The sequence below is a fragment of the Streptopelia decaocto genome (genome assembly GCF_964273445.1).
Source record: "Streptopelia decaocto genome assembly, chromosome: 6".
NCBI classification, from domain to species: Eukaryota; Metazoa; Chordata; class Aves; order Columbiformes; family Columbidae; genus Streptopelia; species Streptopelia decaocto.
Window position 1 is genome coordinate 21,069,799 of NC_138660.1, and position 25,523 is coordinate 21,095,321.

General features: G+C 38.5%; 2 protein-coding genes across 3 annotated transcripts; one reads left to right on the top strand and one right to left on the bottom strand.

The window, feature by feature from the left end:
- Positions 1-85: 85 nt before the first annotated feature.
- COPB2 (COPI coat complex subunit beta 2) lies at positions 86-16,628 on the top strand. Of its 2 annotated transcripts, none has more exons than XM_082057063.1 (22): positions 86-191; positions 1,588-1,725; positions 2,322-2,408; positions 4,135-4,261; positions 5,354-5,502; positions 6,717-6,863; positions 8,137-8,236; positions 8,369-8,511; positions 8,730-8,929; positions 9,508-9,618; positions 9,877-9,965; positions 10,049-10,155; positions 10,447-10,590; positions 11,282-11,412; positions 11,691-11,898; positions 12,131-12,241; positions 13,084-13,298; positions 13,567-13,659; positions 13,739-13,919; positions 14,070-14,138; positions 15,730-15,822; positions 16,289-16,628. In XM_082057063.1, exons 1-22 carry the CDS (start codon positions 189-191, stop codon positions 16,382-16,384), a joined length of 2,742 nt encoding a protein of 913 aa, XP_081913189.1. In that variant the 5' UTR covers positions 86-188; the 3' UTR covers positions 16,385-16,628. The 2 variants fall into 2 exon arrangements, with proteins under 2 accessions (XP_081913189.1, XP_081913190.1); XM_082057064.1 differs by having other exon boundaries at positions 15,733-15,822.
- A 432-nt stretch (positions 16,629-17,060) lies between these two features.
- Positions 17,061-23,010, bottom strand: MRPS22 (mitochondrial ribosomal protein S22). The gene is made up of 8 exons (XM_082057065.1): positions 22,878-23,010; positions 22,512-22,663; positions 21,623-21,787; positions 20,157-20,300; positions 19,585-19,668; positions 18,852-18,997; positions 17,547-17,655; positions 17,061-17,286 (listed from the first exon to the last, which is right to left on the bottom strand). Exons 1-8 carry the CDS (start codon positions 22,987-22,989, stop codon positions 17,194-17,196), a joined length of 1,005 nt encoding a protein of 334 aa, XP_081913191.1. The 5' UTR covers positions 22,990-23,010; the 3' UTR covers positions 17,061-17,193.
- Between the last annotated feature and the right edge of the window lie 2,513 nt (positions 23,011-25,523).

The window sequence follows — 25,523 nt, forward strand, 5'->3', positions numbered from 1 at the left end:
CGTTTAGCCCAGACACTTCCGACTACATATCCCGGCAGCCTGCGGGGCCGCCTCGCTCTCGCGAGGCCCGGGGGAAGGGGGGCGGGGGAATACTGCGCGGCTCTCGCGAGAACGGAGGGTGCGGAAGTTCCACGTCGGAAGGTGGGAGTGGGCCCGGGCTACGGACACCTCAGCCGTTCCGCGGGGCCATGGTGAGTCCGGGGCTGCGGTGAGCCCGGGGTCGATGTCGAGCCAGGCCGGCTGCCCGGGGAGTGCGGCGGGGCGGGGATGCGGCGGCCCGTGCGGGTAGGGTTGGAGGCTGCTCCGGTGGGTGCCGCGGGGCCGGCCCCGGTGCAGGAGGCTTGAAGATCCACGCTGAGGTGTTTTTCCGTGGCCTCGGTGAGGTAGCCCAGCCTGGCACCACACAGCTGCTGCTGTGGCTGGCGCCGCCAGCGAAACGGCGGAGCTAGACGGGAATGAAGAGCGAGAGGCCCCGCGGAGCCGGGGCTGAGCAGCCGGCCCGGCCGGGTCCTGTCCTGCCCCCGTAAGATTTATCAAACAGACCTATCAGTTGTCCAAGTGTTTTGAATACGGTGCAGTTAACCTCGTAGATCAGCCGTAGTGTGGTCCTTAGTGGCGGTAGATAAGAGCAGTTCCAAGGATAAGCTCAGAATCACATGTAACAATCTTGCTTACTTTTCTAGCACTGATGGCAGTAGAAATAAATCATAAGTTCGTTCTCTACTGTCAGATGTCACGTCCATAGGTTATGGGCACTACATGATAGCTAGGCATCTTTTTCTCCTTGCAGCGTTTAACATATTGAATTGCAGGTTTTATTAGTCTGTTTCTGCTGCTGAACACACACAGCATTCTTTGTTCAGATATTATCCATTCAGTTCTCTAACATTAAATGTCAGCAGCATTAAATGAGCTAAACTGTCTTTGTGCATCTAAAGAATCTATAATGCCTCAAATATTTTAGAAAATCACTTTGCTATGCTTCATACTTATAAAAATAATCTGGCTTTACATTGCTAGTGATGAGAGTGGAAAATCAAGGCCTTCTTTTTAAGGGAAAGTCACAAACTTTCTTGCCCTGCAGTTTTTACAACACAGTGTTTCATTCTACAACTTAAAGCTGGAATTGTGAATAGAAATAAATTTATAATGGGCAACTGTTGTTGTGTTCTGGTGTGATAACTGGCTTTTCCACCTGTTTTTTTCACAGGTGAAGTAGCAGGAAGATTGATTGTTTATCATGTGTATTAGAAACATTTGCTTTGATTTAGTATTTCAGAGACACCAGGAAGATGTACAGTGCAGCTTTTCTTTTGCTGTTCTGGAGATATATTTTCTGGTATGAAAACATTTCACGAAAGTAAATTAAATGGACCCATTGCCATTGGTGGGGATGTGATGTTTCAAGAAACCCTACAAAAACAGATAAGCAGGTAGATAGAAAAGAGTAGTAGTCTTCTGTCTGCCTGAAAAGCAGGATTGCCTCCTTTTATTTTAAGGTTTAACTTCAGCTTTCCTTCTTCCATCATATTTCTGTTCCAGTTTTATGTTGAGTGACTTGTTACTCTCAATTCTTTTCCTCTTTAGCCTCTCCGACTTGATATAAAGCGGAAACTAACAGCTCGGTCTGACCGGGTGAAGAGTGTAGACTTACATCCCACAGAACCATGGATGTTGGCTAGCCTTTACAATGGCAGTGTGTGTGTTTGGAACCATGAAACACAGGTGATGACTTTGGTTTTTATTATGAAATCTTCATTACTGACAGATGTATAAATTAAATTTTTCAATACTAGGTACACAAGAAGAATCTTAAATTACTGCTGCTAACTGACTGTATTATTCCCGTCTTATTACGGAAGTCACTATAATATTATACAAGGAATATCTTTAGCTGTGTCTTCAATGGTGTTTCATTGCCTATAAATTTATTTTTCAACAGTTATCTCCTTTGTGGATTCCTTACAAACTCTTCCTTCTGGCAGATTAGTTGCCTCTGTCTTGTACTTGACATCTGTATTTGTAAAGGTTATAGGAACTGTCTATCAAGTGTAGCTGAAATTGGGCAGCACCTTCAAAAATACTTGAAGGTGGAGTTGGGTTAAGAATGAAGGGAGAACATAAAGATGATGCTAAAAGAACAGAGCAGGCAAGTATCTCCCTTCCTGGACAGGTATGATCCTTTTAAAAAGTGTGCATGGACTGCTGTAGAATTCTTGGAGCATTGCCAAAGGCAACATACTGGACACTGTTAAGATACAGAGCTGATTTCAAAATGGATATTTTCACCAGTGCTATAAACTTATTATTTTTCTTTTTAGACTCTGGTGAAGACTTTTGAAGTGTGCGACCTGCCAGTGAGAGCTGCCAAATTTGTGGCAAGAAAGAACTGGGTTGTTACAGGAGCTGTAAGCTGTCATCATCTTGTGATTTCCATATGCAGTAGTACTTTCTCTAGTTTATTTTCATGCGTTTCCTTTGTACATCAACTAGTAATATGATTTGATATGAATTTGTAGAATAGAAAGGAATATTTCACTGTAGTTTCACAGAAATTTTTACCTTTAAGGAAGCTAAGAAACTTAAACTTTTCATTTCAAAAGAGAGCAATATAATATGTTGGCTAATTCTGCATGTAGTGCAAGCTAGATCTAGATTCAACTTTTATTGTCACCTGGAACACACTCAGCACCCAGTTTTGACTAAATACTTGTAACGCTACTTGGACTAAGGTGAAACCATTGACTATTCTAGGTAAAATGACTTAAAAGTTACACTATATTTTTGTTCTTGGCTATATTAAAAGTAAGTTTTTTGAAGTTTTACCTCTAGAAAAATACTTTGCTCTTATTCAATGAGGAATAGTTTGAGAGGAATAGTTTAAGTCTCATCTTGGTCACATGGCTTTTTTTTGATTGAATGATTTTTTTTGGTCTAAATTGAGGCAATGCCTAAAATTTTTTGTCACATTTTTTTTTTCCCCTTATACACAGAGCAGAAAATTTCTTGTCATTTAATTGTCTTATGCTTTTGTGACCCAGTTACTTCAGGTGCTCATAAATTAGCACTGTTTCATTCTTTGACAGCACAAGAGTTCAAACACCTGCAGGGAACTGGATTAGTAACTGATGAAAGTTAGTCTCCATTTTTATTTTCATCAACTTAATTTCACCTGGATCTGTTCCTTGATCTGATTCAATGTGCAGCTGTGCTTGTCCTACCTTTCCCGAGGGAGGCTGCAATGCAGTAGCAAGAAATGGCAAGGAAAGGGCAAGACAGCTGCTTTCAGCAACAGAGCTGAGTCTTAAACAGTAACAAGGAAAATGTGACATTAGTCATTACTTATTCTGTGTGCTCCATGCTCATTATGCTGACAGGCTGCTCTTAAAAGAACATACTTGTCCTTTTCTGACATTCTGAAGGGTGTTTTCTGTAGGTGTTGCTGCTTAAACAGGCCTGTGTGTGAAAGAGAAAAACTAAATGCTTTGGATAAAATAAGGAGCGTAGAGTTTTTCACAATGTTTTGTTTATTCTAATGGCCTTGTGAATCATGGTCACTTCTGAAAGCTTTAGCTGATTTTTTTGTTGCTTGTCAGATAGTTCTTCGGTTTTCTTTTTTAAAAAAGTTTGGGAATGCTGCTTCTAATAATACTGCATCTGAAATAAAAATATCTGCCCCCACACTCCACCCTGAAAAAAAAAATGAGTTTTAAAAAATAAAGTTGAAATCACCTTTCTACTTGCCTTAGAGCTACAACTTTTCTCCTGGCCCCACAGCATTAGCATTTTGGTTGCTTTTCATTTTCATATGAAGCAGTAATAATTTAAAAATATTTTTGCACTTTCCTTAATTTTAAAACACTATTTTAAGTACATATTTTAAAAATGAAATTTTAGTTGAAGTTTTTTTTTACATTTCATAAATGCCTTGGAATAGGATGAGGTAATTTATAGACTTTTGAGTCAAAGTATAATTTGTATCATTAGCAATGTACAGAAAATGGGTTTTTTTTAATGTTGTGTTGTTAGAGGCTCTTCAATGCTGGAATGTTTTCTCTGGCTACCCTACATTGAATATAAGGTGCATTATACAGAGAATCCTATTTTAATAGTGGCTTTTCTTCCGTTTCATAGGATGACATGCAAATTAGAGTCTTTAATTATAACACCTTGGAAAGGGTTCACATGTTTGAAGCACATTCAGATTATATTCGTTGTATTGCTGTGCATCCCACGCAGCCTTTCATACTGACAAGCAGCGGTAAGAGTTCTTTGGTATATTTTTATATTTATTAACCAGCTACTTTTAGGTTTCTGTCTAGTGAGACATTGCATGTGTTTTTTCTTTTTCTGGTTAAACAGGAATCCTTGAGCTAGTTGCCAACATGACAGTTGTAACTTCATGTTATTTCTTTGCCAGATGCATTCATGTTGTTTTAATGGAATATCAACTGTACTTAAAATTTAAAATATAGTAGCTTACATTCTTGTCACAGAAGACCAAAGAATCTTGTTGCTTAGTATCTGCCGGAGGAAACGTTCATATATGTGCAATTTAGCTGTTATTTGAGAGTTTGCCACACTCAAGTTCTGTTTTTTAAAAAAAATGACATAACAGTAGGGATTATGTTTTCTAGTGGCAATTGAGCTTGAAGCAACAGATACTTTCATTTATTTTTTTCCCCAAATACTACTGAGTTCGCCAGTGTTTGAGGCAATGTATGTTACTTGGGATTGGAAGATCACAGAATCCCAACAGATCTTGCTCAAGAACAATTTGATTGTGCTCCTTGGTCCTTTTCATTCTCGGAAACCTTACAAGTGCAGGCAGAGCTCTGCAAGAATGCAGAGGGCCTTGTGACTCAGAAGCACCATATATTTTTGTGTTTTGCTATTGAAGCTGATACACTTATACCTGAAATAAAGATACTAGGAGGGCAGCTTAGTTGTATCTGCTGCCTGTTCCTTGGTGCTCATCAGAGTAGGTGCTGCAGGAGAAAACATGAGTCCATTTCCTTCATATCTGCTCAGTATTTTAAGATTAATAATTCAGTTCCTTAATATACATTTTTAATCTCCCTCTTTAAGACAGGTGTATTTCTTACTTAGTTTTATCACCATTTTACTGGACAATCTTTTTGAGAAACTTGTACTCTCTATAGTCCTTCTGCAAGGAAGGACCCGTAATCTTACAGATGGAAAATATATTGAGTGTTAGCAGTGCCTCCTTTCAAGGGGGGAGAGATGAGTGAGCCTTTAACTTGAAGTTATTAAGGATTATGTAGTTTAAGAAGGTAGGTATCAGAATATATTAAACTAACTGAAACTTGGTTTGTTTGGTTTTCTTTTTCAGATGACATGCTCATTAAACTCTGGGACTGGGATAAAAAATGGTCTTGCTCTCAGGTGTTTGAAGGACACACCCATTATGTCATGCAGATTGTTATAAACCCAAAAGACAATAACCAGTTTGCTAGTGCCTCCTTGGATAGGACAATAAAGGTACAGAAACTGTATTTTGGGTTCTTTTTTAGGTCATTAAATAATTATCAGACACAGTACACAAACCAAAAATGCTTTGTGGAAAATGGGTCAGAATTCTTAAAAGCAGGTGCAATAATAGAATTCTTATTGAACATAGACCTGAACGTTGGTCAAGTTACTATTTACTTGCTAAGTAATTCAGTAAATTTAAAGATTACCTGTCACCTCTGTTCATTGAAATGTGGCTCTCTAAACTTTGTGTTGTATTTCCGTGTGGATTACACATAAACATTGGGGAGGGGTAACGGTTATACTGTCAATAAGTAGTTTTGTATAACTGAAACCTTGTGTGTCTGTGTATATATATATAAATATATATATATATTGGGTAAAGCCTTTGTGTGCATTTAAAAATAAATTAGTAAAGGCATTTGTTCCATTGTTTTCATGTCCTTGGCTGTCTATGTATTGAATTGCTTCCAAAGGTGTCTTCATCCTTCTCATGGTAGATGCTGATTAGTCTCATTTGCTATGAAATTATTACTAAATATCTGGAACTATAGATTTACAGCTATCTGAACAGTGAGAATTCCTCACATTCCATAATATTTTCAGTATGTTGGCTGTAAAAAGCCGTTTTTGATTTAATATATCCTCAGATGTTGAAATTAGGTGCATATAAATGTTGATTTGATGTAATGATCATGCAAAAATAGCAGTATATCTACAACTTAACTTGAATAATTTTGAGTCCTTGTTTAGCATGCGATTTGTCATTCATTTAATGTAACTGGAAAAAAAGAAAAGAAAAATCAACAAAATTCAGGATACAGTTGGGAGCAACTGGTGCATGCACAAATAGTGGATAGCTTTTTCTAGGTCTATTAGTTAATTTCATAAACAGATACTACTTCTTACAAACAGTGTCTTATATGGTGTTATGTCCCTAAAAACAAACAAACAAACAAGTTAGAAGAAACCAATTCCATTGAGATGTGAGCACAGCATGTGCAACTTGTCATGTTATTTCTGTTTATTTAATGGGGGGAGGATTGGTGGTTTGATAAGCAGTGTTCTGAACCTGAGAAAACAACTGTGTCTGTGGAATTCCGTATCTTTGGAATTGTTCATTACATCTGAATACTTAATCTTTTTGGCAAGATTGACTTGGATGGAAAAGCCTGATAACTACAAGCGGTTGAGTGTGTGGTGTTTTTTTTTCTTCTGGGAAGGTGTGGCAGCTTGGCTCTTCATCACCCAACTTTACTTTGGAAGGCCATGAGAAAGGAGTAAACTGCATTGACTATTACAGCGGGGGAGACAAGCCGTATCTCATTTCAGGTGCGGATGACCGGTTGGTTAAGATCTGGGATTACCAGGTATGTGCTCAACTCCTCATAAATTTTTGTGCAGATTGTCATAGCAAAACCTTTACTGAAGAAATAGAAAAAGAGGGAAGGGATTTCAATATACCCACAGATATTTCTCATTTTTCCTTGGAAAGAAGGTAGCTGGGGGGAAATATTTAATGACATGTTTTTCATTAAAAAGAAATACTTTAACCCTTGAGAAAATCTGCTGTGAATTTAAATAACCTTAAAGTTAATTAGTGGAATTAAATTTGACAGAAGATTTCTTTTATTAGTATTAGGTTTTTTCTTGTAACCTAGCTTTTGGACTTGTAACCTGCTTTTTGGACTTTTTTGTGGATTAAGGTGCTCCTCTTCTATGTTCAAATGTAAATATTGTTCATGTATCAGCTCTTTCCTTCCTTTTGCTTCTTATGGATTTTTTTCCTTTTTCATCCTACGCACATTTACACAAGCACACGTGTGTATGCAAACACCTGCGTGTGCCTCTGCTTTACAGTTTGCAGGTGTTGTGAGGTGACTTGTTTGAATGCTCTGCAGGAAAGACAGATTGAATCCAAGAATCCAATTGTGTTGCAGAAACCTAGAGCTTCCTGTGTATAAATAGCCAGAAGGGGCAGACAAAATTTGTTAGATGATACTTTCTGGTTGTTAAATCATGTTGCCTTAGAGTAAATCCAAGCTCAGAGTTAAAGCTAGTGCTGTTAATTTGTCTGTGCTGCAGTAATGACTGATAAATAGCAGTGCTTGAAATTTTGCCACCAGGTACAGCTGTATGCATCAGTTACATAGCCTAATCTCAGTTTTCTCAGAGTAGACTTTTCTTTCACATCTGTATGAATGAACATTCTTAACAAAGACAATATTGGATCTGTCTTACCTGTAATTAGATTCAGATAAATGTTTTGCTCTGCTTTTTTTTTTTTTTTCAGTGAACTCTGCTTTCTATCTTGCTTTAATCTGTTGCTTTCTATCTTGCTTTAATCTGTTGTGCTGCATAGCTGTGAGAAAGCATATCTTCTAGGCAGAAACCCATCCGAAAATAGAGAAAAACAACTGTGTCAAGGGAAATAAATATTTTCCTCTAGGGAGTATAAATTAACTCAATACAAACATAGTTTTTAATGTCTAATGCTGTTGTTGGAGCAACTTGGAAACAAATGGTACTGGAAGAAATCTAGAGAAATATGGATTGGGGGGGGGCGCTTTTTTAAGAAAGGAGTGTAAAAATTGTAGCATTGTGTTTATTATCTGTACCTGTACTCCTGACTCTGTTTTGCAGAATAAAACATGTGTGCAAACACTGGAAGGACATGCTCAAAATGTGTCATGTGTCAGCTTCCATCCTGAATTGCCTATCATTATCACAGGCTCAGAAGATGGTAATTTCCCACTTTCTCATATATAAAGGACAGGGGGTGAACTTACGGGAGAACTCTTTTTGTGGTGTGGCTACACACTTTGTGCCCTTGCGTTGAGAGAAGAGATAAAAGGCATGAGTTTCTTTCCTCTAGGAACTGTGCGCATTTGGCATTCAAGCACTTACCGCCTGGAAAGTACCCTCAACTACGGTATGGAGAGAGTGTGGTGTGTGGCCAGTTTAAGAGGATCCAATAATGTGGCTTTGGGATATGATGAAGGCAGCATTATTGTTAAGGTACAATTAATGATCTGAAATGGGAAATTGCGATTCATCACTATCTGTACAGAGCAACTGATTTCTGATTCTGTGATAATATGTAAAATACTGAAAAATTGGCTTTTTAATTGGCATTTTTAGACAGAACCAGGGTATTTCACTAGATATGTTCAACTGCAGAGAAAATCAGGAATGTATTTTCTCCATCTGCTAAAATCTTATGCTACACTTCCTAGCTTGGTCGTGAAGAACCTGCCATGTCCATGGATGCAAATGGAAAAATTATTTGGGCTAAACATTCAGAAGTCCAACAGGCTAACTTAAAAGCTATGGGAGATGCTGAAATCAAAGATGGAGAAAGATTGCCGCTGGCTGTGAAGGATATGGGTAGCTGCGAAATCTATCCTCAGACAATTCAGCACAACCCTAATGGACGGTAATAGATTTTTAGCACAAAATACTCAAGTGCTTCTGATTTCTCTCGTTTTAAAATATTGGAAAACTTTTTGGGTGAAAACAATTGAGTTGCATGTGTGATGGTGGCTGAGTGAACAGGTGTATCAGAGCAAGGCACTGTGAAGTCAGAGTGATAGATGATCTGCACCTGTAAGAGCTGCTTAAACAGACAAGTTAGACATTCTAGGCAGTGGAAGAAGTATGCAAACAAATTGTATAAGGTAATAGCAGCAAACCACATCATTTTATCACTTCTCCTGGATTGTTTGTTGTTGACAGATAAGCTAAATTAAAAGAACAGGTAAAGGAATACAAGGTAAAATACAAGAGTTGCTCAGTATTGTCCAGAAGGAAGACAGAATAGCAAGTAGGTAGCAACATGGTGCAGAGGAAAGTCCAGGGACATTTTTGGAATATATGAAGCTCTTTTATTCTATCTGCATTTGCAGTTATTAGATTGGGCTAGGGGCCTCTAACTTTTTGGTTAATTTGTCTCCTTGGTCATGCCTGTTGAACTGAACACAGATGTCTGACAAATGCATCTTTCTCCTTCTCTAGGTTTGTAGTAGTGTGTGGTGATGGTGAATACATTATTTACACAGCCATGGCTTTGCGAAACAAGAGCTTTGGTTCTGCTCAGGAGTTTGCTTGGGCACATGATTCTTCAGAGTAAGTATTGCAGATTTTTTCCTTTGTATTAATTCGAATTTGCTGCTGCTACTTTTCAGGCTGTACAAACATTAAACTGGCCTATGTGGATAATGAACTTTGAATAACTGCTTTAAAATTTTCCATTTGTAGCACTCTGCTAATTTTTGAAGGTAAATTAAATGCAGTTATTTTGTAGAAGCTTATGATCTTAGTAATTTCCTACTTTGGAAGCCAAATAATTTTTTAAACTTTTTTATTTTACAATACAATCTCTAGATACGCAATCAGGGAGAGCAACAGCGTTGTAAAGATATTTAAAAATTTCAAAGAGAAGAAATCATTCAAGCCTGATTTTGGAGCAGAAGGTAAGTATTTACTTTTAAAATAGATATGTTGGCACTTTTTTTTTTGCACACTGTGGATTTCTTCCACCTTTATTTTCTTGCAGGCATCTATGGTGGCTTCCTGTTGGGGGTCAGATCTGTTAATGGTTTGGCATTCTATGATTGGGAAAACACAGAACTGATTCGCAGAATTGAGATTCAGCCCAAACACGTAAGTTTCAAGATGGGACTGAAGATACTTTACTGTCTGCGTTTACTGATTTTGGTTTTTTTGCTAGACTGCTGATTTCCTTTAATGAAGCCAAGCTGTCAATCATAATGTAATAACTTCTTAAGTTTATTCCAGTCTTGTAGTAGAAGGGGAAAAAAATTCCTGTATGTGTTGGCTTTTCAGGTTCTAAAGCTTCTGTTAGAAATAGCATGTTCTAACTTTAATTTATACATCCTCCTTTCTTACCATGAGGTCTCTAAGACAGTGTCATTATTGATTTTGATGATACAGATTTTCTGGTCTGACTCGGGTGAGCTTGTCTGCATTGCTACAGAAGAGTCATTCTTCATTCTGAAATACCTGTCAGAAAAAGTTGCAGCAGCCCAAGAAACACATGAAGGTGTCACTGAAGATGGAATTGAAGATGCTTTTGAGGTACCTTCTGTTAAAAAAATGGAATAGGACTAGAGCTCATTGAAGCAAGTATTCCCAGAGTATAGCAAATTTAGTCCTTACCATAGTCCTATTAAATTTTAGTTTCCAGAACACTGAGTACCACACAATATACATCTGCCTCAGGAATACTGTTCATAATTTTATTTGGGTTCCCTGGGGAGAGCATCCCTGTTTGAATCCCAGTATGACAGACCTTGATGCCTGTGTTTCTCTTCAGACATCTGTTTATTAATACTATTCTCTCAGATTTACAGAGGTTGTTTTTAAAGTACAAACTAGGGTAGTATGTTTACATAGCTTAAATGTTTTCTGCCGTTTTCAAATTTTCAAATGTTGCTGAAATTAGAAACCAAGTAAAACATCCTTTGAAATGTCAGAAACAAAAATTTCACAGGAAGGTTCTTTGGTTATCTTTTTTAACACTTAGTTTTGTGCTTGTTTCCCAGATTTGTAACTGGTTAAGTATTAAGGTAGACATTTCATTCGTGACAGCATTTTTATAAAACTAAAAGCATTATTTAAGTACCTCCAATCTGTATCTTAACTCTTGCAACTTGCCCAACTATTTACTTAAGTATAGAATATTAGGTTTAATTTGAAAATGCAATAGTCTTACTGCTATCTAAAAGTCCCTTTTAATAAATCTGATTAAATTGAACTTAATTTGCAGGTTCTTGGTGAGATTCAGGAGATTGTGAAAACAGGCTTGTGGGTGGGCGACTGCTTTATTTACACCAGTTCTGTGAACAGACTCAACTACTATGTTGGAGGAGAAATTGTCACTATTGCCCATTTAGACAGGTAAGTTGCTGCACTGGGTTGTAAGCAAGTGTTAAAGGTGTTTTTGACAAAGTTAGGACAAGGTGAGCCTTGTCACCTTGCCATACATTACTACTTTTCCTTACATATTATGCTAATGTATATTCTGAGGCAGTAATGTAATCTTGGAGGGAATAAACGGTGCTATCTGGAAGTGTACATACAGTAAAAGTAGAATTTTTCATATGAGTATTCTGTTGGGCTTATTTATAGACTAGTAGTGGATCTATTAAAGAGGAATATTGTTTGTTTTGTTTCAGGACAATGTATCTTTTGGGGTATATCCCAAAGGACAACCGACTTTATTTGGGTGATAAGGAGCTAAACATTGTTAGCTACTCTTTGCTGGTCTCAGTGCTTGAATATCAAACTGCGGTGATGAGAAGAGATTTCGGTATGGCTGATAAAGTTCTTCCCACGATTCCAAAAGAACAGAGGACGAGAGTTGCACATTTTCTTGAAAAACAGGCAAGAAAACTACTTTTTTAGTTATAAAAAAGCTTAATAAGTCAGTTTATTCACATTTCTACTTGAATTTGTTGAACAAAACTAGACTATTTTATCTGTAAGCATCAACTCTTGTTAATCATCCACATTTATCTGAGAATACTCTATCCTTCTATTTAGAGTGCTTTTGTTAGAATGTTTAGGGTGCTGTTCAACCTGACAGACCAGTCTGACTTTCAGATTTTTATTTTAGGGCTTCAAACAACAAGCTCTCGCAGTATCTACAGATCCAGAGCATCGTTTTGAACTTGCTCTTCAACTTGGAGAATTAAAAATAGCATATCAGCTTGCAGTGGAAGCAGAGGTAAATATTATTTTTGGTGATTCATACTAATTCTGAGTATTAGCATGAATCTAAGAGGCCCTGTAAGGGAATATAATGACATGTGTGGATGCAGTACAGCTCTGTAAACGCTGCATATAGCCCTCCAGCTTCCTTGATGAAGCTCTTCTGTCTGTAATTCAAAGGAGTCTAAGCTGTTGGATGGGGACAGAAAAAATATTGTGTGCTCAGAAAGCTACAGGAACTCCCAGAGACTGCAAATCTTGAACCAAGTATCAAGTCTTAATCTCCAGTATTGAACAGAGAGAGGAGGAATGGCAGGACTGACCTTCTGGGCCTTCGTTCCAGCCTTGGCAAACTTAGGCTGATGCACTGGGAAGTCTGACAGGCAGTGATTTGTCCCACAGCCATTGTTCAGAGAATTGATCCTGTTGTTCCCATTGTAAAACAATGAAGTTAGTGATAAAGGATGTTAACTTAGTTACAGACACAAATATCTTTCTTACATTGCGAAGATTAACTTGGGAGCTTTCTTTAAGAGATTGTTGCTGTCTAAATTTCCAAAGTGATTTCTACCTCCTCTATGTTTAGTGAAAAACTGTTTTATGTAATGGTATATAGGTGTGTAATGATCTGCATGTAACACTGTCATGCGGAGGAGCTGCAGTAATCCTAGTATGTCAAAGGGAAGACAAGTGTAGCAATGGGATACAGTACCTTCACAAGTACACCTACCTTTTTGTATTGAATGCTCTGAAAAATCTTTAAATGCTGTTCAAAAATGAGGTGTCATTTGTTTCTTGTTTTGGTTTGGTGGCGGTGTTTTATTTATTTCCCTCCCTCTCTCCTTTTTGTACCATTAGTCAGAACAGAAATGGAAGCAACTTGCTGAGCTTGCCATTAGTAAATGCCAGTTTGGCTTGGCCCAGGAGTGTCTCCACCATGCACAAGACTACGGGGGACTGCTGCTCCTGGCGACAGCTTCAGGAAATGCTAACATGGTGAATAAGTTAGCTGAAGGAGCAGAAAAAGATGGCAAGAACAACGTTGCATTTATGAGCTACTTCCTGCAGGGAAAGTAAGTAGCAAGAGATTCAGATAGTTCTGTTGTGCTTTGCCAAGTGCGAAGAACCTCAGGTTCTTCAGATGGCTAACTACAGCTAACTTAAAACTTAATGAAGAAAGATATTACCTTGTCAGAAAGGCTGATTCTATTTTATGGTGGCTGCTACTTTTAAAATCTGAAATGGAAAGCACTTTACTGTCATAAAATAAACAGATAAGCTAATAAAAATATTTATCTTTATTAAACTTACTGGTTAAAATCACATTTTAAAATATTTTAGGCTTGATTCATGTTTGGAACTCCTGATTAAAACTGGACGTCTTCCAGAAGCTGCTTTTCTTGCACGGACATATTTGCCAAGCCAAGTGTCAAGGTAACTTGAAAGCACATGTAGAGCATGAGTAGCATTGTCAAAAGTAGCTGTATATAACAAACATGGTTTGCATCTCCAGGGTTGTTAAACTGTGGCGGGAGAATCTCTCTAAAGTCAATCAAAAAGCTGCTGAGTCCCTTGCTGATCCTACAGAATATGAAAATCTTTTCCCTGGATTGAAGGAAGCTTTTGTTGCTGAAGAGTATGTTAAACAAAGTCTTGCTGACTTGCGGCCAGCCAGGGAATACCCGCTTGTCACTGTAAGTAAGAAGTGGGAATTCTTTTCTCTAGAAGAAAAAACATTTGGTGCTGTGTAAAATCAGCTTTAAGTACATCAGTGCAGCTGCTTAAACATTCCATGAGTGTACATTTTGTGGGTTCTGATTTTTTGATTTTTTTTTTTCTTTCAGCCAAATGAAGAAAGAAACATACTTGAAGAAGCAAAAGGCTTTGAGCCTACTGGAGTAGTGGCACCTCAGGTCAGTGTTTCTACTAAATGATGAATTCTAAGAAGGGGGCAACTTTGTTGTACAGTAACATCTACCTTGGAGAACAGTTCACCAATAACAGAAAAATTATTGCTCTTACTGGCTTGACTGTAAGCACTGCAGCTGAGTTTCATGTTCTTTTGCCTCAGACTCTTCTTAATCTGATTTTGTAACTACTGCTGGCTTCTTGACTGTGAAATTGTTTCTTTTTTCAAGCTGCACATACAAACACTACCTCAACTGCTGCAAGTTTCCTAAAAGCAGAGTAGTTGGAACCTGGAAACTAACATGTATTATGGCAATTAACAATGCTTTATATTATTTGGTTTTTGGCATGGTTATGAAATAAGACTGTTAAATAATGAACCGACTAGGAATCCTGCTCAATTTTTTGAAAATACATCCTAATCAAACTAATCATCCTAACTCAAACTGATTTTTTTTTTTTTTTTTACCATCTAGTTGTTGTCCAAGTATTATGCAGAAGGTATGATTTGATGTGTATGCTTATACCTTATGTTTGAAACAAACACTTCAAAAATGCTTTTCAGAGCTTAAACAGAAGGTGACAACTTCTGATTTTTGCTCATGTCAAATACACTGTACACTTGGACATGAAAATCAGAATATGAGAGTTTCTTGAAGACAGTGGTGTTTGCACAGCCTTTTGAGGCTGTGAACTTCTGAAAGAACTGCAGTGGAAACTGAGGGAGAGACAGAAACTCACAACTCTCCATTCTGTCCCTGTATTTTTTTCCTTGGAGGAGATCCACTGCAAAAACTCATTGGCAGTTCAGAGACGTTAGCTTGCTTCTCAGTAGCTTTAGTGACTGTTTGCTTCTTGTGTATCAGAGCAAGTATCATTAAAGCAAAATCAAACTTTTGTGCAAATTTGTTAAAGACAATACAGAAATAGCATTGTAAAAGTTATCTAAAACAAATTAGAACTGGTTTACATTAGAAGGTGAAGACAAGACCTCTGTTAGAAGCATATCTTTGCATTCAGTTCATGATTGCATAGAAGTCCTTATAAGTTGGGAAGCTTTGTAGGAGATAATGATATATAATTATATAATTTATCTAATTATGCTCAATAGAATAGTAGTATTCCTTCAGTGATGTTATTAACTGACAATAAAACCTGTGCAGCAGTGAAGAGAGAAAGGTGTTAAACCATTATAGGGTATTGAACACAAAGACCAGCACCAGTGCTAAGATTTATCATTTTTGCTAAAATTCTGTGACAGTCTCAAGTAACCTCATCTCTTTCCTGCTGCGGACCTTGAGAATCACTTCCTTTCTAACAGCACTTCAGTATTTGAAATTAACCGATACGTTCTGAAGGTTGTTTTCATTGTACCAGTTCCATCAACCTGCTTTAAATAAACTGGATGGGAAATGGTCTCCAGTGGTGTGAGAGCTAGAACACTTACTGGCTGCAAAGATGTGACTCAAGAATTACTGAGGGAAACTTTGAAAGAGAACCACGGGGAGAGGGGAATGATAGGCCTGCTGTTGTTTACTTGCCTTTGTTGAAAGAATTTAAATTCAGAAGAACTTCAAGGAATCTCTTTTTCATTAGAAGAAGGCTGAAGAACCAGTTCCCTCTGCTAAACCAGAAGTGATGAAGACAGTTTTGCAGAATTCTGATCCAATTCCAACAAGAGATCAAAAGGTACTGAAATATATTTTATGAAGAGGAGGAATGTAGTACAAACACTAAATTCATTTTAGGCTAAAGACTTCAACTAACAATGTGATTTAACTATGCTACTGGAAAATGTCCCTCTCTATGTTAATAGCCCCAGCCAGCCTAGGACCAGTACAGTGTATGGATCCCATCCTGCTGTACACAGAAACTGTACCGGGTAAGATCGCCCAATTCCTGCAGCCTTGTGGGCTTACAAGGAACAAAGGGTGAAGTCCAAATCTGTCAGAACACGGCAAAAAGTGGCAACTGAGACACTTTCTTACCATGAAGGCAGCTTCTCTCTGCAGCTGATCTTAACAGCTGTTCCACCTGCCTGCCTAAGCTATGTGTTTTGCAGAATGTGTAAATACATCATACAGTCATACATCACATAAGCTGGCCAACATGTACCATATTAGCCTCTCCATAATCTAGTCTCTTATTTTCGTAGACACTTCTGGACTTAGAAGATGACTTGGATAACCTGGACCTGGAAGATATTGATACCACAGATATCAATCTGGATGAAGAGATCTTAGATGAGTGAACATATTTTTAATGACCAAATCACTTACTCCTAACAAAGGAATGAAGTTGTGTAGACTATGCGCTCCAAGTTGATTTTTATACTGAAAGTGGACCATGTACTTGTAGAAAGAAGGGCAGACCCAGCAACTGTACAAAAGGAAGCGGCTTCCAGTATGTTGAAATTCAAGGTGTAGGCTTACTGCAGCACATGCTAAAAAATATTTCCGTTTATCAAGTAATTCAATAAACCCTTTTAAAAATTCTGTTCATTGATTTTCAATTTACTAGTAATTTTGCTGTTCTTAACCAAACAGGAGCATAGTAGCCAAGGATTAGTATTTCAACTGACTTTTCTAGCCTATACCCTTAGGTACATGGTTACTTTTCCACTGTGCTATTTAGCTTCTATCTGCTAACAAGCAGCAGCTCAGTTACTCTTCCACATAACACTTCTAGCTTTAAAAAAAAAAAAATCTAACAGAATGGTAGTATGGCTTAAGGGACAGATGTGGTATTCTACACTTTACTAAATGAAGCTATCCAGACCCTATACTTACTTCAATAATTAAATTGTGGGCAATTCTTAAGATTCCACATGCAACAGTAAAGTCATTAAACTCAGGGTATATTGTTATGTCAAACCAAAAGTGATGACGACTGCTCTAAGTTCATTTACAGGATTTCTGAAAGTAACAAACTGTTGCAATAATTATTTTTTATTTTTAGTAAAAAAATTTCTAGAACAGTTGTCCAAAGTATTTATTGTGGAATCCTATACAGAGAGTGTTTATAAACAGACTTAAACCCTAGTTCATCATAAGTTTTATTTCATGAAACTGTAGAAGTAGCCATTGCTTCTTGGTAAGCCTGGAGAGCCAGTTGTATGTAGCCTTCTTTCTGTGATTCAGTTTTCACAAATACCTGAAACATGGCAGGAAAGAGATTAATGTACAATTAAGAGCATAGTTGCATAATGAGATTACAGTTTCCAGTGGCAGATCAGCCAGCTACACCTGCAATCCTGGTGCAAATATACAGTTTAAAAAAACCCAACCTAGTATGTATAACAGTTCTAGTTAAATAACTGCTTCTTAAGGTAAAAAAAAATTCAGAGTAATAAATAGGCTTGGGCTGTCTAAAAGCCTTCTCTAGTTCAGTACTGTTAGAGTAGAAAAGCATACCTTGATTAGATCAACTCCTTGGAGCTTCCCTTCTTTAGCCTCTTTAGCGGATTGACATTCAGGGTGAAGCATATGATACAGTGTGACTAAACATGTAGCGTCATCCAGCCTAAACAAATAAAGGTTTGTTTGTAGCAATTACTTTATCTAAATACTTATTTAAAGAAAATGTACTTTGTGGTTTCATAAACTGCTTTCACTGAGCATAGAGTCAGCAGATACAGCTAAACGGGCATCCCACCATCTATTGCAATGGCAACCTCTGCACAAGAAGGAAGCCCAGAAGCATGGAAACAGCGATGTGCACCAAGTAAGGTAAATGAACTTATCCATACTGCAGCTTAAGTCTGATGTATGGTTCAGCAGTGATCAAGCTGCAATCTCTCTCTAAAATACAATTAATTACCCAGTTACAAGTATTTACTGGAACAACCACGCCAAAGAGAGACTTTCTGACACTAACTGCAGTAACTAGCGTGTTTTACAGAAATAATATTAGAAATCTTGTGACACTGAACCCCAAGCTGAACTTAAAACTGGAACAGTTGTTTTACATAAACCTAAACATAAATAAAACATGGGTGGGCAAGCAGGCAAAATTGCTACTAATTTGGGTAATTTAAAGTTCCCAGATATTTTAATTTTCACTTTAACAACTTCATTCCAAAACCAAAACTGGAACTTCCCTGTATTTCTTAATATCCTCAGGTTCAAAAGTAAGATCTGACCACCTGTCAAAAGTTTCTAGCTTCAACACTAGGGAATGAGTGCCACCGTCACTGCAACTTGGAGTTCTAATTGTACAAATTTCTCTTAGCTTTAGTGACATTTTGAACAAGTAAATACTGTTTACTTCAGGAAGTTTTGACTAAGTTTAGGAGCATATCTTATGGAAATCCATTTATTTAAAATGAAAGTATCTATATGTTCCTAAGCTACTTAGAAATTGGTCTAAAACCCAGATCGTGTCAACCTTAAGTCAAAACTGAGCTCAGCAAAATAAAATTGTTAGGCTTTAAGATCAGTAGACCCCAGAGCTGGAACTACAATGACAATTACAGGGGAAACAAAAACCCAAGAACTATAAGACCAATTTGTCAAAAAAGTAGCTTAATACCCTGCAACTCCATGGACTGTGGTTGGTGCTTACATTCAGCATCTATATGGCTAAAAGTTACAGCTAACCTAAAATTTCACGCAAATTAAAACTAATCTTAGAGAAATACTGTTTTTATTTTCAAACAATGTAACTTGTTTTCTAATTGTTTATGTAAGCAGAATTAATAAGTGACAAACACCACTTACAAGTCTCTGTTGATCATATCTATTAGTAAGCCATCTGTTTGCTTTCTGTTTACTAGATACCACACCATTCCTCCAAAATGTCTTGTTGAACGGAGCAGATCATACTTGGCATGCTTCTCAATGTCGTCATATGTCCGATGATGAACCTATACACAGAAAAGGTTTCCATTTCATTAACACAAATAGAGTTTTTGATGACAATTTCTCCTCTCTACCTATCATTTAGACTTTTTCATCCATTTTCAGACCTCTGTAAAGTGCAGGAGTAAGCCACAGGCTGAACCATGCTACCTTAAAGCTTTATACTTGGTGTATTCAGGGTAACACTGGGATAACCCAGTTCTTAGCACTTAGGCATGGACACCTTTATGTTAAGAGAAAGGTAAATACTAGCTATGTACTGAAAAGGTGGGAGGCAGGGACATAACCTCTGAACTTTCATTTCACGGCTGTCAAGTTGTAAGCTATTCTTTAAGGAGAAAAAAACCCTAAAGCAAAGAGGTGAAATTTCACTTTGAAGAAAAGGTACTTGAAAAATTGCCCAATAGAAGTTATGTTCTCAGTGATTCAAGAGAAAGGAAAAAAAAAAAAGCATGAGGATAACAGGTAATCAATACGGAGGGGAAGGAACACCTATGAACAACTCTGATCACCAAGTAATATGTATGTTTACAAAACAAACTCTAAAGTTCTTCACTAATATTATTATTAGAAAAGCGAAAAGTGAACTCACTCTGATATAGTCTGGTGAATCTGGCTCAAACTGCGCAATGCACATGTTAAGGATGTCCTCATGACGATCTTGTTGAAACACGGTCTGAAACAACAGTGCAAATTTCAGGACTAGATTCTGTATCACACCATTCCAACTATCCAAAATAAAAACAGCAGCCACAGTATTTCTGTTCTGGGCAAAACTTCTAGTGAGTATCCCCTTAGTCACAAGGCAAAATGGATAACAGTGTAGTAACTGCCCTGATGAGACTAATACAGTGTTTCTCAATTTTTGTTTCTGAAACATGCTTAATATTTTCAGATTTGCATACCATTTCATTAATGCATAACTATTAAATTTGGACTTACAGCATGACAGAATATTTACACCTAGCCTGGATTTACCTGGTCCCAACCTGGAGCTTTACAGTATTTTAAGTTACAATGATAACTGTTCAAAACAGAATTCAAGCAGCTTAAAACATACAAGCAGACTGGCTTTTCAGAGCTCCTCGATCTAAATAGGACAGTTTCACTATGAGAGCATAAGCAAGTAAAAATGGTCAGTTTTCAAAACCAGGAAGCTCTTACCACAAGGTGCTCATCCTTGAATATCACTGGGGGGATAACTCTGCGCCCTTCTTTGGGGAAGAATATCTGTATCATTCTGTCTCGTTCCTCCCAGGTTGCTTTGCGTAACACACCATTTGGTTCTCTAACTACAATGAAACGCTCCTGAAAAAATGTAAAAAACAAAACAAAAAAAAACAACAAAACAAACAAACAAAAACAAAAACAAAAAAAAAAAACACAAAAAAACAAAAAAAAAAAACAAAAAAAAACCAAAAAAAAACAAAAAAAAACACAAAAAAAGGGCATTATCTCCCAAAGTCTTCTCTCTTTATAGCCATTACAAAAAAGATTAATATTTGGCAAAATCCCTCTATACCTAAACCCACAATAATAAGCAGTTTCTGTCTGATTGTTGCTGTGCACTAAATTCATCATTTCTGCCTTGGTACCTGCTAATAAAGTGCTACATTTGCATCTTAATTTTACTGGGTGACATAACTGTGCATGTGCCTACACTAAAAGCTACAGTTCTGTGAACTTCAGACATATCATAACTAGTACCAAAGAACGGAGTTAGGGTTGCTCCTGGCCTGATTTTATACTTGATTAAGAATGCCAGTGTCTTTTTAACTTTGTTTCAGAGGTAGATGCTAGAATCAAGTAAGGGCAAGTGCAAAACAAAAAATACCACAATTTAAACAATACCCAGATTTGTTCACAAACCTATTTGATCTAGGGCTGCAGACAGGAAAGAGGAAGTTTTCAATACACTGAGGCAGAAGAAAAAATAGCAGGTTTGTGGGGAGAGCTCCCAGAATAAGAGACATAAGACTTGGCAATTCATTTCACAGGATCATCACTATGTACACGTTTGTACCACGGAGATTTCAGAGAATCATAACTATTGTTAAGGATTTTTCAAGCCTCTTATTACTGGTACTTAAGACACGCTGGATGTTTCACAGTACAAAGAAATCTAGTTGTTTTCTTTATGCTCCACAATTTCATTTGACAACTGTTTCTTCACAGCTTTCACATGTATTCATTTATCATTTACTCAACGTTTCACCAGATCTTTGCAACTGTGAAGTAGCTCCATCTTTTGGACTACGCACAGTACTCAGTAATCCCATTCCACAGAAAGCTTCTAGGAAGTATAGAAGATATATAGATATATAATTAACTATATATAGATATATAATATAGATAGATAGATAAATAGATATATAATTAACTATCCCACAGCTTCCCCTCCCTCCCCCATCTTTCTCCCAGCCTCACCTGCTTTTGAGCACTGGAATTATTTACCATTATAAGTTAGAAGCAAACATTTAGCAATACGTGTCCTTGTATTGCCTGGTACCAGACTGAATTTAAAACTCATCAGCGTTTTTGCAGACTGCTATAACTAAATTTTATTAAAACCTAAAGCTTATTTTGAAATTATTAATTAAAAACTCTTAAATTAATATATTGTTACTTACACGATGTGGGATGGAGTAAGTTAAATCTGTAAACACATATTTTGTAGTTTCAGTTCCTTCAAGGATTTTATCATCTGCTAAGACATCATCAATTGGCTCTCGTTCATTCAAAACAGGGGGCATGGTTAGTTTTTCTTTAGCTTCCTCAATGGCTTTTCTTGTGGCCTTAAAAAAACCCCAGTAGATTAATTTTAAAATTTTAAAAAATCATCCTGTTGGAAAGCTAGCATACAATTTTGAGTCAAATATTTACATTTAGAGACACATTTTTAATTTATTTTTTTTTCTGCAGTTGAGAAGAAGCGATACACTAATTAAATCTCCAGGCTGATGAACTGCACATGAACAATATACCACTATTGTAACTTGGGCAAAGAGCTGGAAGAAGTTCCAGAACTAAAATCTACATATACCACTGCAAACACCAAGTTTATTTCAGGTCGGGTCAATTTCCCCCAGATCGTGAAGGACAATAACCAGTTTGTATATTGCTGTGATTGTGGTTACAGAAGAACTGGCCCCTTCACCATCCTGGACCATAGTCTGACAACAACTAAAACAAGTAGTGAAAGGATTCCCAGGGCTATAACTTCAGCATCAGATAAAGGCAGTTAACACAAGTTTAAGGGAATAATAAACAGAACCTTTCGCTTGAGAGGGGAAAAACAAAGTATCCTATTTCTTTCTATATTCCATAAAAATCAGGAACAACTGGATAAATAGAACTGACTATTTAAAGTGAAGAAACACTGATTTTCACTAATTTAGGAAATGACCTGAAACAACAGAAAGAAACCAAAATGTTTTCAACGGCAGCACTAAATGAAGCAGAAATATGGAGCGTTACAAAGGTTTTGCTAATATTTCAAGCCGAAGCAGAGCAGCTCACCTCTTCCAGCTGAGCTTCTGTCATCAGCTTGTACTTGGGCGGCTTCAGCTGCTTCTTCACCGGCCTAAAGACCTTCTGCAGGTTGAGCCCGGTCATTCTGTACAGCAGGTTCTGCACGGCCTCATCGCCAAAGGCGGGCCGGGCCGCCTTCCCTGCTCGGGGGGTTCACACGCCGTTAACGAGCCCGCAGGAGAAGCGGGGGGCAGAGCGGCCGCCCCCTCCCCCTGCCGCGAAGGCCCCGCGGCCGCGGCCCCGTGTGGCACAGCTGCCCCCTCCCGCCCTCTGGGAACCGCAGGCGCGCACCACGCCGAGCGCTCGCAGGTTCCAAACCCGGGCGGGGATCCCCCCGCCCCCCCCATCACCTACCGGCCGCAGCCCCCGCGTCCTGCCCGAGCCCCCGCCGCGCGCGCCAGCCCCACAGCGCCCGCGCCGCCCGCCACAGCCGGCCCTGCGCTGCCGCGGAGCCGAGCGCCGCCATCTTGCACACGCCCCTTCCCACCCCGCCCCGCCGGGGCAGGCCGGGAAACGGAGTCGCGGCGCCGCGGGTGGAACGGCCGCCCCGGGCAGCGACCTCGCCTTAGGGAGGGAGAAAAGTTGAGAGGGGAAAGGCAAATAAAACGCTCCCAATGCGTTTGTGTTGTTAAAACGCCGCCGAGGCGGAGATGAGGGCTGTGTTAGGGTGAGAGCTCGTTCTGTCGCTCTTGTCGGAGCGGGGGTAGCGGCGGGTGTGACGGAGCGCCGGCCGGGAGCGAGCGGGGCTCAGACCCAAAGGTGTCCCTGCTCCGTGCGGAGACCAAGCAGTTGGAAACAAGAGCAGCCTCTCGGTTCTCACACGGTGCACGCTGCTGCGATCGAACCGCTGGTGAACTGCAGCTGCTCGGAGCTCAGGCAGGTGCGAGGAGGCAGGTGCGCACGGTCCTGGCGGCCGGCGGGGCGGCTCTGCCCGGGGCCTGGGCAATGCTGCGGGAATTCGTACAAAATCAGAAACCTCAAGTGTCGCTCTGCTTGGTGACTGGAAGGGCAGTCTCGTTGCCAGGTGGCAGATTTTCTGTCTGGCCCAGGAGCTGGAGGAACTTTGGAAGACACAGCGAGTCAGCCAAGAGTATCAGTGTCTGAAAGTAGCACCTGAGAAGCACCTGTGCCCCCCTGCACAGCACTGGCCTCCTCGGCCTGGTAAAACAAGTCTTTGCCGTTGGTGGTCATGAGTTCAGCCTTCCCATGTTCAGAGAACTTTAACGTTTTTGTAAAGGACAGAAAATAAGTAACTGTGTTCAAGCTTAAAACCCTTTTTTTTTTTTTTTTTTTTTTTTTTTAAATCCAATAGATATAGCAGATTCAGATCTAATGGCTGTGAAGAGGCCGGTATGCAGCTGAAACTGACATGTTATTTCGTTAGAACAACTGACTTTTTATAGCCTTGTCTATTTCAATGGGTTGGAAGTTTACTGTTACTTGAAGTTTATATTCTCTAGCTGATCTATTGTGAATTTCAGTCTTACCGGTTGTGGTTAGGGGTGTGTGAAACAAAAATAAAACCTGTTATCAGCAGACAGGTCTCTGTATACTGACCCTGAATACTCCGAATTTTAAAACGTTCAAAGCCACACATTGATGCAAGCTGGCTGATGGCTTGCTGTTGAAACAAGAAATGGTTCATCTCCAGGAGGAAAAATATGGAAACACAAGTAATGTGCTTGAATTCTGTAGATTTCCAGTTGTTTTAAAGCTTAGTGGGTCGTTCATTGCTTTTTCCAAATCCAAGTCTAAATTATGTTGCTATTGAAAATGGAGTTGGGAGTCTTGGAGAACATATTGGTTTTCATTAGCATAAAGTTAAGCATCAGATGAAACATTTATTTGTTTCTAGTAATAAATCTTCATCCTCATCCTTCTTCAGTATCCAAACACATGCGGTGGGTTGCATTTTATATTCAAGCTTTTCAATATCCTGGCCTTTGCATTGTCAGGTTGCAGCAGGACATATTCTTCTCATATTTGTATTGGTACAATTAAGTTAAAGTCATTGAGAATCGATGAGTGCAAATGAACCCTTAATATTATTTTAATGTAATGTTGTGCTTAATCTATTTAAATAATGTTAAGAAAATGAAAGATCATTTTGAGGAAATGGAGACGATGTTGTTCTTCAGTTCTTGCTCGGAAGATCTCTGGAGTGAGAGCAATACCCTATATGGGAATTGGGAAGTTATTTGGCGACTTGCCTAAAAGCCACTTCAGACCTGTTCATGAATTTGGATGGCAAGCCAACGTCCATTTTAATTCACAGAAGTGCTTAGAAAAACAACAGAATTTATTAGGCTATATCCAGGAGAGGTTAAATTCACAGTCATTCTGTACTGGAGTAGTAACAGCTGCTATGAGGATTAGCCTTTTGGCTGGTGGGATGAAAGGAAATATTAGCTAACCATACTGTAGATGGAAGTAGAGCAATTTAACATAATTTATAAAATAAAATAAATGTATATTGCATAGGTTTATTATATTTTATTTATGGTTTGTATTTGCACTGAAGTAACCAATTTAAGTAGGATGTTTTATACTGGTATAGCTAAAAATACAACACCAGCTTGAAGAATCAGTGGTGTAAAAATTGATAATGAAATAAAGAACATTTCTTAGCTTTTGTTAGTATTTTGAATTCATCCCAGGACAGTTGCTGTTGGAAAATTGCAACCATCTGATGATGAGTTGATGTCCCTTGTGAAACACATTGGTGGTCTCAGTCTGGAATCTATTGGAAAATCAGCTTCACAATTTGCATTAATTTCCTCTTTGTTGGTAGTTTCAACAGGGCAAAAGGATCAGATGGCTGCTGAGAGGGAGCTGGTTTGCTTAGCATCTCAGGGAAAGACAAGGCAAATGTGGAGCTTAGGAGCTTTCATTGTTGCTTTGTCTTTTTAGTTGATAAAACAAGGGGCTGTAGTTTACCAGGCTTTCTGAATAATAAATATGTCAAATTAGTAGTGAGAAGTTGTTAGGAAGAAAGAATAC

Bases quoted from the DNA above. Each gene is read 5' to 3' on its own strand.
- COPB2 (XM_082057063.1), top strand. The intron at 10,156-10,446 runs GTAAGTTTCAAG...TTGATGATACAG, and splicing joins TTGAGATTCAGCCCAAACAC to ATTTTCTGGTCTGACTCGGG. The intron at 10,591-11,281 runs GTACCTTCTGTT...CTTAATTTGCAG, and splicing joins GAATTGAAGATGCTTTTGAG to GTTCTTGGTGAGATTCAGGA.
- MRPS22 (XM_082057065.1), bottom strand. From the start codon at position 22,989: ATGGCGGCGCTCGGCTCCGCGGCAGCGCAGGGCCGGCTGTGGCGGGCG. The intron at 20,301-21,622 runs GTAAGTAACAAT...ACATTTTTTCAG, and splicing joins CTTACTCCATCCCACATCGT to GAGCGTTTCATTGTAGTTAG. The intron at 18,998-19,584 runs GTGAGTTCACTT...TTCTGTGTATAG, and splicing joins ATTCACCAGACTATATCAGA to GTTCATCATCGGACATATGA.